Genomic DNA, 12,209 nt, shown 5'->3' on the forward strand with positions numbered 1-12,209 from the left:
TGAGATATAAAGAAAAAACATTCGGCCCCTCTCAGCCCCTAATTTAAGGGGCCAGCCCTTTTTCCGAGGTATCAGTTGAAAGATCTCGGAATTCTATACTTTTTTTGTTCTACATGTTTTAACAAAATATTTCTAGGTAAAAAGATGTCGTAGAAAAGGTGTCAAAAAATTGGAAATTCGCGATAGGACTTTTTTCGGCCCATAGCGAGCGCCGACGAGCCGCACTTCCGGAGAAAGAGAGTGGTGTGTGACAAAAGAGCACACCTTGCTCTATCATCGCTGAAAATCTCATGTTTCTGTCTTAAGGCATTTTCGAGAAAAATGATGGACAATGAGACCCCTTGAAAATCACTAAAGCGCGGAAATCTCAAAACCGGAAGTGACGTCATCAAAACAAAAAATTATATATCAGGTTTGTTCGATGTTCTATCAGTCCTGAAAGTTTCATGAAAATCTATCCAGCCGTTTTCGAGAAATCGCGTGCACAAAATCGGTAAGAAAAAAAAACAATAATAATAATAATAATAAAAATAGTGGAAAAGAAACCTAAGAATAACAAGAAGGTCTTCCGCTGAAGACGGAAGACCTTAATAAAAATAGTGGAAAAGAAACCTAAGAATAACAAGAAGGTCTTCCGCTGAAGACGGAAGACCTTAATAATAATAACTAGATGCGATCTCGTTGCAAGCAACGAGTAGGTCTTCCGTCCAATATCTGATGGAATAAGACCTGTGTTGGGATTGTTCCACTGATAGGATAAAAAATGTCAAAAAGGCACAAGAATTCTTCAAGATATGTTTAGAAACACAAATAAAATGTAGGATCTATCAATTCCAATCAACTTCCGGTTCTACTTTATCACTTCCGGTGCGACTGTATGTGCTCAAAACTACTTTCAACTCTACACCAAGCAAGCAGTAATCATCCCTGAAAGTTTCGATGGAAAATACTCATTTTTAGACAACTTCCGGTTTGAACGAACCGTACTTACGGTGGAAATATTAAGATGCTAGAAATTCTTTAAATCTCTATAATGAACAATTACATTCATTAGAAAATGAAAAAAAAAATCGCTATACAGCTGTACATGTACATGTATTCAAATTACATGTACTTCCGGTTTACAACGGAAGTGTCGACGGAAAAAATGAACAAATTAAAAGTATGCATATTGTTGGGTACATTATTTTGACCATCTTTTGTTAAATATTGCTTATCAAAATATTCACGCTTTTTGAGATATAAAGCGTCAAAGATTTAGCATTCTAGCCCCTTGTGACCCTTTATTAAGTATCTTATGATCAATTTTTTAGTATATATTGTTGCAAATTGTTAAGTTGAATATCTTTGCTTCAGTAATGTATCACAAAATATTGATCATTAAAGAGTTAAAGACGAGAGACTTTTTGCCCCTCTTTGCCCCTAATTTGAAGGGCTAACCCCATTTTCTTCATACCAAATGAAAAGTATTACTATATTGCACATTTTTTATTATATATGTCTTAACAAAATATTAACCAGTAAAAAGATATAACAGAAAACATATCAATTTTTGCGAGATGCGTATGAGCCTATTTTTCGAGCCCAGGCGAGCGTCGATGCCTTTTCACCTGGAAAGCTCTATATGCAAAATGTCACATCTACTATCCTTCCTCTACCTTCACTGAAAATCTCAAGTCGATATCTTCAGTTGTTTAGGAGGAGATCTCAGGACAAGCCGACCCTCTAAAAATCAGAAAATGGTCCATATCTCACGACCGGAAGTGACGTCATCAACGACAGAAATTTCCGACAAGGTTCAGATGAATATCTATCAGATCTGAAAGTTTGGTGAAAATCCAGCGAGCAGTTTCCGAGAAATCGCGTGCACAAAATCGGTAAGAAAAATAATAATAGGGAAAAAGAAACCGAACGAAAACAATAAGGTCTTCCGTTGGAGACGGAAGACCTTAATAAGAAACAATAGAATAACTATAAGGTCTTCCGTGAAGACGGAAGACCTTAACTAGTGCTAATTGTAACGGGAACCGTTACAGATGTTCCCCAAACGCTCCCCAACTCCCTTCTCGTGCCATATTCCCTGTAAGTTTCATTAAAGAAGGCAAAATCTATGCATTTAAGACGTAAACAACGTTTTCCCAAAAGTATACCAAGTATTTCAAATTTAAGCAATGCAGGCGTGCGCATGTGATTGCATGAGCGTTATGACGATATCATCTTGTCTACACTATTTTACTCATTTGCACGTGCACGCACGTGCATGATGACCATACCTTCTTGTAGGAGTCCATTATGTATGTCTATGTTCTTAATCCCATCCTGTTTGGTTGAAAAACAAGGGAGTTATAGCCATTTAAAGTTTAAGCCAATCAGATTGCAGCGCACGTGCATGCGCGTATTTTCATGACAATTATTATATATCAAATTGTAGGACATCTTAAAGTATGCTTATGTTTTTAATTTCGAAGCATTTTGTAAAAAAACAGAAAAGATATTGAGATTTTTGTTTCAGCCAATCAGAGCAAAGCGCACGTGCACGCACGTGCATGCATGTGAATGGTGACTATACCGTCTTGTAGGAGTCTTTTACGTTTATCTATGTTATAAATCCCATGCTGTTTGGTTGAAAACCAAGGGAGTTATACTCATTTAAAGTTTCAGCCAATCAGATTGCAGCGCACGCGCATGCGCGTGATTTCATGAAAATGTTTATATATCATATTGTAGTACATCCTAATGCATGTCTATGTTATAAATTTCAAAGCATTTCATCATAAAACAAAAAAGATATTGAGATTTCTGTTTCAGCCAATCAGAGCAAAGCGCACGTGCATGCGCGTGAGTTCATGCAAATTTGACCATGCCGTTGCTCTTTGATGCCCAGTATTAAGCTGAAGAGCACTTTGTCGCTGCTTTCACGAGCGACAAATCAATTAACGAAGAGCAAAATGAATGGTATAATTTTAATTAGATTGTTATTGAGATAACATTTGGATGAATTTAACTTTAAACTTTAACTTTTAATGCAAATGTTAAATAACACTGAATGTAGATAACATGAGCGTCGGAAGGAAATTGAAAGGGGGGGCTAATGCCAAGTTCCAATGCCTATAATAATGTCTATTTTTGCAAAAAAAGGGGGAGGGGCTTAGCCCCCCAGTTCCGACACCTATAGATAAAATACCAAAGACTAATAATAAATAAGTACGCGTAAAATACTTTTTATTTATTTAATTAGCAAGTCTTACTCAACTGCAAATGTACAGGTAAATTGTTGTACAATGTAAATAAAAAAAGAACAGTGGTAAAATGCTCCCATATGATTTAATTTCAACCTTTTAAAGACCTACTTAACAAAATTCAAACAACCATTTCACAATTTATGCATGCTTTTTGCATACTTACAACACTAAAGAACGGGATAGGAGATATTAACTAAGAATTAGTATAGCAGTAAATACAATACAGACAAAGTGCTACTAAAATGTCTACTTTTATATATTATAATATACATTATATATATTACTTCATAATTATATAAATGACTAGGATTTCAAAACAACATGTACATAAAGCACTGAATATAAATCAAATCATTTTGAAATCTTAAAATTTTAGTAGATTTTAACGAATTGAAAAAAAATTGGTTTAAGCGAAATATGCTTGAAGAAATTAATAAATATTAACAGCGTCTGCTTATACAATACTAAAATACTACAAAATAATAATATTTTTCAACAACAACCTCAGACAACAATCACATTTTTTTCCAAATCCTTTTGAGATATCACAGACTTATTACAAATGTTGTACAATATATTAAAAGCATAATTATAATGCATGTAGTAAATATATATAGAAATACATATAGTCATCTTGGCAATGCACACAAACAAACTCAGGTAAAGCTATCATACATGTATATCTGTATGAAATATATTACATCTTGGTGGTTGAATTCTAAAGATTTATTGGTTGGTGAAGCAAGAAAAAAAGATGCATAAAATGAAAAAAATATACCAGAAATTAGAAAAAAAAGAAATTGCACATCCGCCTTTATTAATACTGTCAAAATTCATTAAATGTATGCAGTTGGGATTAGGAATGCAGCTTTGCTGTTATTTTATCTAAGACATGTGATTAATAAATCAATAACAACCACAATCATGAAAATATTATGCGCGATTTATCATATCGTCTTTAAAACATTTATTTATAAATAAATATTCAAATGTGCCGTATTTTAGTTATTTTATAAATAATATTACAACTATGAGGCATAAGTAAGTACCTTAAAAATGCACTTAATAATAAAGTAAAATCTGTGACATTTCTGGCCCTCTAGCATTTTCTATCTTTGCTTTTAAAATAAACATGATAGCTTTATTCTTTAAAACACACTGTAAAGATCTTGATTTAACCGGGTGAAGGTTTATACTGAACAGTCCCGTTAACACCAGGGAAAACGTGAACGGTGCGGACCTCTGTCTCAGACTTGTTAGCCACAACAGCGATGAGTATGATGACAATGAGGACAAGGATAGCGATGATAACACCGATGATGATTCTTTTGGTCCTCTTGCTACACGTCTCCATTTGGGTTCTTACTTCAACTGATATCTCGTTAAACAATGTTGCCTGAAAGAAAAAGGTAAATGAGAAGGTGTTGTCAATCTGCTTACCGGGATTATTAAGGTGTTATTCTCAATGCTTACAAACTGTTTCAGTACTGAACCTATCAAATACGGATTTAAAGTTGATTTTATATATTTAACTTAAAAACTTTTCCTTATCCGTTACGTTGAAGAGAAGCAGGACGAAATTTAATACAATACACTTGTTTATCTCTACGTCAAATTAAAGTTTATCATATTTATATATGCACATAAGTGCGGCAAAAATGTAATGCACATTCTTTCAGTATGATATTACAGAAAAATAAATCTTTTTTCTTTATTGGAATGAGGAAGAAAAACGAACTGCCAAAATAAGAACAACGTCAACAAATCCACATCGAACTACATTTTTCTCCACTGAATTCATAAAATGGTGTTCTGGACCACCATATGACCTTGAAATAAAAGCTCTATCAGGAATTGAACTCTCAGTTAATGGCCAAACAAGAAGCCCATGGATTATTACACTAATAACAAGGTTTTGATACTGATATTGTAGCCTTGGAAATACACAGAGCAACATGCTTTAAACAAATTTTCCTTACTTGAGGAGGATTGTATATCAATATGGCTGCTCTTTTACAATATATTTTTCAAGATTTCTTTTCCATATACGAGGGGTGATCAAAAAGTTCGCAAACTATCTCTATATCTACAAAACCACAATTCAGATTAGAATGAAATTCGGTACACACATAGCCATACACAAGGTCTATAAATAGCATATGCTGAATAAAGTTTCTCTCCTTGTTTGTGACGTCACAATGTGAAAATGACGTCACTATTTAGGTCACTTGTGACGAAAAATGGTTGTCTCAGTCGAACTCGTTCAACAAACGACTGTACAATTTATTGTAATATCTTAGAAATCCCTCTACAGTATCATATAATAATTTGTACACAGTTTATTGAGATAAATGAGTTCCTATAAATTCAATTAATGATTGGATTAATCGTTTTAGTGAAGGAAGGCTGATGGTTAAAAATGATACTTGTCATCTTGCCCAGTGAAAGCAAGTTTGAAAAGATATGTACTAGTATTTTTAATTAAGCAATTTGCTATCAAAGACCTCCAATTAGCACTTTGAAAAATAGTTGAATATTTGAACAATGATATAAGTATTAAATACCTAAGATATCGTTTACTTTAGATTTTAAACATATTAGATATGATAAAAAGGATGCACCCATTCTCTATCTACCTTGAATAAAGGTCTCTCCTGAGACAGAAGATTTGGGTTTTAATGGTCGCCATGCTTATTTTTGGAAAGGATGTTATTATCCACCCATTCTGTTGCCGAAATATTTCTGACAAATTAACTGTTCTTGTCATAAAAATTAACTCACATGGAAAGAAATATAAAACTCGGAAAAATCTTTTAACTTTTGTGACAGAACGCTACGGAGCTTTGGACGATGGGCGGAGTTTATCAAGAAAATTCTAGACTTTTCACTTGTGACCGCCAATATCACGTTATTCGCGCATGTGCAGCAGAACGGTGGTTGATGTGCATTAAAATCGGGGAGGATTAATTTAAAATAACATTAAAACCAAATATTGTTTCTTGTATGGAAGTTATTCAATTAGTTTTCGAACTCTTTGATCACCCCTCGTACATGTATGTTCCTATGTTATCATGTAAAAATGAAGATTCTTATTTTAAATTTGTTTGAAAGTTAAACATCTACTCTTTAATCTTAAGGAAAAACAGTAAACCCAACAAGGAAATCCTCTTGGAGATTAAACAAATCTGTATACGACATTGCTCGCATCCAACATGTTTCGAAATATACTTTGATCTATCTATTAAATTGATTATCTTTTTATTCCAGTAAGTCTTAGAATCTCTTTTTTTCTCTCTCTCTCTATCCCTTTACCTTTTGAGCTAGTTCATCAGCTCGATTCTCCAGATCATCAAGATTTTCTTCTCTTTCATACAACTTGTCGACATTATTTTGAGCAATATCTTTTAACTCTCCTAATTGACCTTTCACCACCGCTATTTTTGTAGAGGTATTCTTTTTCTGAAAGAAAAATAACTTGTCTTTGTTAATTCTATTTGGATTTTTCAATGAAATCTCAAAAGAAATTGAGTAATTTGTAAATAGAAATTTATATTTTGCATTACTTTCACATGCATTTACTTTTTTTTAAAAAAAAAACATCACAACAATGAAGTTGAATTAAATTGTTTCTCTTTTTTTACCCACCTTGACTTCTTCACTTTCAGCTGTCTGACCTTGTTCCATCAAAGGAAACATCTCAGGTACATCTGAGTCTGACTTCTTTTTCTGTTTGTAGAACAGACATAGGAAAGTAATAAAATATACTTTTTTAAAAATATATTTCTATCATATTTGATAAGATATCGTGACTTCACCACCAGAAAAAATGGCAATACCTACCTTGCCCTTCCTTTTAATTGCTTTGATTATCTTTTGTTGCATTTTTGTCTTTGGTTTTTCTTCCTCCTATAATATAGTATTTTTATTTTATCACCTTTTTTTCATTCATAAGACATTTTCGTTAAGGTAAGAATTGTGTTCCATGTGAATAAGGGAGCATGTATTGTATGTAAACTGTTTACTGACGATGATTTCAGTTACCTCCTCCTCTGATTCCATGTCCTGGAACACACTCTCTAACTGCCTCCTCCTTTCTTCTCTCTGTGCCTGGTAAAAATTTATAAATTATATTATCAAATTCTTTTCCATTGAACCCCTTTTTCTGTATTGAAGTACATAAATAAATCATCCTTAAACAAATTTTCTCCTCCCTCCATGGATAAGTGTATTTATAATTATCTCCCCACTCTTGAAAGTCAATCGTAAGGAGGCTAATATTAAGATCTCTCTCTCTCTCCTGGTGATGTGAACTGTTGCTTCTGACCAGAGACATATATATGTCTCTGTTCTGACGCTTTGCCATTATAGTTGGTTGTTCTGTTATTTAACATCCCTCGCGTATGGAGACACCACCTCTTGCCGGTGGAGAGCCACAATTTTGTCCCATACTCGGCACTCATGGCTGTTGAGCAGTGAGGAATCTTTTTCGTGTGTGTACCTACTGCGTCACGGGACCTCCGTTATACCATCTCATCCAAGGGACCGGTCTCTACGTCCCAAAGTGGAATTCGAACCCTCGACGTAAGGATCAACTCCTTACTTCACGACTCTATAGCAGACGCTCTAACCACTGCATAAGCGGGCGACTAATTTTGCTATTCTGGGATAGATAATCGAAAACAAAGTTGTTGTTTTTTTTAATTTAAGTCACGGTATTGCTGATCAAGTGATTTTCAGTAATAGGTAGGATCATCGTCTCCTTTATTATATATTATTTAAGGAGAGAGCATTTTCTCTAATGAAAACTTCTCATTTATTGGCAAAAAGTATTCTATTATAATTTATAACTAAAGGTTATGTTGTATAGCTGATGATTATTCCTACCTCACTCTCCGGGATTTTCTCTTCAAGGAATACACTAGAGGACTCCTCGGCATCAAAGGGTTCTTCATATCGACTCTTCAATGAAAATAACGTGTCGTAACAAACAGTAAATTTCAAACAAAATTCATTATTACAAAACTTATATTTATTAAAACTTTTCTCTCTCAGCTAAAGAGAAAGGTTGTGAGTTGTCACTGAAGGTGTATATTTCAAAGATTAGTTCTCTCTCTTAAAAACAAATTGTTGGTAGAGTTTAACATGCTTGTGCTAATAAGTCTTATAAATAAAATGATGTTGAGTAAGCATCAGCTGTCGAGATGTCACAACAATACGATTAAAGTTGTATTTGTAAGCAAGTACAACTTAACAATCACAAGAATTTAGAAATACTGACTTTAAAAGAGTTTTTTTTTGTAGATTTCTGTACCATAAACTTATTTGTAAGTTGCCTGTCTCGATTTTAGAGTTGATTGTTCTAATACAAAATTTGCTTTTGAATATCTAAAAAGTTAGGAGGCAATAACCCCGTATGCAATTTTGGTTAAATATTATAATATACATAAAGGAAATTTGATGATGGAAAAGTTGAAGCCATCTCGTTGGCCATGAAGCTTGGTTGTTTTGGGGTTTATTTTTGAGTAATTAGAGTTGAATAAATCCGTTCCACCAGTAACGAAAGTATTAATCATTATAATTTTATAAAACCTTGATATATCTATTCTCAGCAAAAGTGTTCATCTACGATGTATGTGTTTAAATACGCACTAAAAACACTTGTGGCCTCATCAAGCAAAATCAAGTGTTTATAGGTAATCCAATTGTTTTTCGTAAAAGCCGTGATCAAATTTTAGCTCATTTCATTACAGAATTTATATACAACAACCCCTCAATTCACTCTCCTGTGCATGGAGCAGTGGTTCCGTATCGGTAAATTTATACTGCGTAATTTATGTTCAATAATCTATAGATTCTAAAGTATCTGGAATCTTGTTAATTTCAATCAGTTTATGTTTGCGTATGTAACAGTCTCTTGAAACTTACCTCCTCTTCCATTATCACTTCTTCAAGCTGTTGACTTGAAATAGCTATAGATGAGTCTTGTTGCTCACTCGTCTCCTAATGGAAAATAAAAGCACAACAAAAATATTTAATATGCCACATTTTCAAAGCTATCTTTACCCCCAAAAAATATTTTCAACTTTTGCAAAAATCTAATGTATATAATGTAAATGTAATTATCTTGTTCAAGAGAAATATATTTTGGAGGAAAAGGAAACAAATTATCCTTTTTTTCAAATAATTATAAGTCCATTGGGACTATTAAGAAGAAATATGACTTTCACATCTCTATGATATACAGCTGTAGCTTACCAGAACTTTGGAAGATTTTCTAAACGATAATGTCTTCATTATTGAGCTTCTCTTTTTCTGTAACATGTAATAAAATAAATGGTCTTCATTTTAAGTAGGTTTTTTGAGCACTAAAAATCAGTCTATCTGAATAAATATGTAAACCTTAGTTGGCTCCCTTTCCACTTCGGTATCCATTGTTCTTTCATTTCGGGGTAATGTCTATAAAACATCAATGATAGCTTAGTTTTCTACTCAAGCAATTTAATATAAAAGAAATCGGCGTGAGGATGAACTTACAGCTGATTCTATCATCACAGTGGCGGATCGTGGTTTGTTACTTTCTTCAGTAGGCGACTAGAAAAAAGAGTAAAAGTAAATATATATTTCTGTATTTTTTTTACAATTATAAATTTTAGAATTATAAATATATTATAGCAAATATTTATCAACGTTGAACGATTGATTGATTGTATATTGTTTAAAGTCCCACTCGAGAATTTTTCACTCATATGGAGACGTCACTGTTTACCAGTGAAGGGCTTCAAATTTAGACCTACATTCGGCACTCAGGGCCATTGAGCAGTGAGGGTTCTTTATCGTGCCAACGCCTACCTTGACACGGGACCTACGTTTTTAAGGTCATATCCGAAAGACCCATGACTTTCACTTCTAGTGCCGAGCGCTTAGCGAAGAAACAATCATTACCTACATTATCTTTACGTCTTAGGTTTGACGCTGAGCCGCGAACGAGAATCGAACCCGGGCCTCCCGATCACAAAGCGATCACTAGGCTATCGTGACCGGTCAACGTTGAAAGAAGCTATAATTAAAAATATATCATGATTTGTAGTGCAGCTGTTCATGTTGCAAAAGTAGACACCATTGTACATGTTTGCCACAATATTTGGCAAAACTTATTAAAACTTCTTCGAAAAATTTTCTTTATGAATGCAACATTTAATTCGACGAATTCCACTGATATGGGCCGTGGCATGGGTTCTGTGTTCATTCCTTGTCAATTCCGTGACTGCCTCCCGCAAAATTTTGCTTGTTCTCGTGATAAATCAACTGACGTCAGAATTATCTTGACCATTAATGTTCATGTAGGCTGTAAGTTAGTGTTCAAAACGTCTGTTCCGAAGTGTATTCGAGAAGGCTGTTACTTACATGGAGTGCTGGAAAAAGGCTGTTTCTTAAGTTAGAACACGCTAATTTATGTGGAGTGTTCGAGAAGGCTGTTACTTACATGGTATGTGCGAGTGTTTAAGTAAAAGCTGTTACTTTTATGGAGTGATAAAGTTTTCGAATATGATGTTACTTACATAGAGTGTTTGAGTAAGCTGATTACTAACATGGAGTGTTTTAGTGTTATGTAAGGGTGCCGAGTAGGCTGTTACAAGGACTGCTCGAGTAAACTGTTACTTACATGGGGTGTTCGAGTAGGTTGTAGTGTCTGAGACCTTTGCTTTGTCACTTCGCTCACCATTCGGCTCTAAAACATTGCAAGTATGGCGTGAAAGTGTGAATATACCTCATATTTATTAATACTATAATTACAAATCACCCATTCTCCATAATGCTAAATATTGCAAGCATGGCGTGAAAGTTTTACGTATATGTGTTTTAATATTGTAACAACAAATCAAAAGTATCAAACAATTCTTCGTCAAGTTGATCATAAAAAACTAAAATAGAGTGCTAATTATGAGATAATATATTGAACATGTTCAAACCTTTGATATCTTAATATGTAAAATCATATAAATATATTGATATCAAATTCATAAACACCTGAAATAATGAAGCTATATACAGACCTGTTCGGCACTGACAGAATAAGCAAAATTTGGCGGAGCACTGCTACGAACACCAGGCATCTGTAGAAAAGTAAGTATCATAATTTGCAAACGATTGATGAATCTTTATTAACGATATTGCCGTAATTCGCTAGTATAACCGTTATAATCGAATTATTGAATAATGTTTTTAATATTTTCTGATTTGATGAAACTTTTCAAAGTTTATTAACTGACCTCTGATTGGCTGTATGAAGAAGATTGTTTCACTTCTTTGTCTGTTTGTTCTGCAGACTACAGAAACATAAGGATTCATATTTGAGCACAACACCTGATATATTTATATACAGTCACCTTTAATTTTTAGTTTTTATTGAATAAAATATCCACGTTTGATGTTAAGTAAAATATTAATGTCATCACCTCTGCTTCGTCTTCAGTTACTTTTCCTAAAGTACTCTTCTTAGTCTACAATGAGTGGATAAGAACCCTTTGATCTAGATTTCTTTTTTATTTTTAAGTTTAAAACATTGCTGTGACGTCATGCCTTTGTTCTTAATTACAATCTAAAAATTTACCCGTAACCGTCCGATAATAATAATTACCAGTCCGATAATATATTATCGGACGGTAGTGATAACAAAATCGAACTGTATTAAAAAAAAAAAAAACAAAAGAAGAGTGAAATAAAGGTTAGATACGTCCAGAAACCAAAAAAAAAATGTTAGGAAAAAATTTCAGGGAAAGCAAACGCAAGTTGTGCTACAAAAAAGCAAATTCATAACAAAATAAAATTCGAGTTTACACCTTCCTCAAAATTAATACTTTCAAATTTCTAAAGAATCTGCATATCTTCTAAATTTATAAGGTTTGTTCCCTGATGGCCGCACTTTTAAAACCTGAGAATTTCCATTATATAAACTGGAACTTCAGG

At 33.5% G+C, this 12,209-nt stretch overlaps 1 protein-coding gene across 1 annotated transcript; it reads right to left on the reverse strand.

Annotated features, from left to right (window-relative positions):
• Positions 1 to 3,219: 3,219 nt before the first annotated feature.
• Positions 3,220 to 11,791, reverse strand: LOC134257217 (uncharacterized). Its single transcript, XM_062739859.1, has 14 exons — positions 11,699 to 11,791; positions 11,513 to 11,569; positions 11,297 to 11,356; positions 10,906 to 10,971; positions 9,777 to 9,833; positions 9,642 to 9,698; positions 9,498 to 9,554; positions 9,168 to 9,242; positions 8,127 to 8,201; positions 7,284 to 7,349; positions 7,083 to 7,148; positions 6,888 to 6,968; positions 6,555 to 6,701; positions 3,220 to 4,638 (listed from the first exon to the last, which is right to left on the reverse strand). The coding sequence occupies exons 3-14, from the start codon at positions 11,354 to 11,356 to the stop codon at positions 4,417 to 4,419; spliced, it is 1,029 nt and encodes a 342-aa protein (XP_062595843.1). The 5' UTR covers positions 11,513 to 11,569; positions 11,699 to 11,791; the 3' UTR covers positions 3,220 to 4,416.
• Between the last annotated feature and the right edge of the window lie 418 nt (positions 11,792 to 12,209).

Source organism: Saccostrea cucullata, unplaced genomic scaffold, assembly GCF_032062105.1.
Source record: "Saccostrea cucullata isolate Sc308-1 unplaced genomic scaffold, CSIRO_AGI_Scuc_v1 ctg15290, whole genome shotgun sequence".
Lineage (NCBI taxonomy): Eukaryota > Metazoa > Mollusca > Bivalvia > Ostreida > Ostreidae > Saccostrea > Saccostrea cuccullata.

Coding starts and splice junctions, on each gene's coding strand:
- LOC134257217 (XM_062739859.1), bottom strand. CDS start 11,356: ATGCCTGGTGTTCGTAGCAGTGCTCCGCCAAATTTTGCTTATTCTGTC. Junction 9,699..9,776: donor CTGTGATGATAGAATCAGCT/GTAAGTTCATCC, acceptor GATGTTTTATAG/ACATTACCCCGAAATGAAAG. Junction 7,350..8,126: donor AGAAAATCCCGGAGAGTGAG/GTAGGAATAATC, acceptor AATTTTTACCAG/GCACAGAGAGAAGAAAGGAG.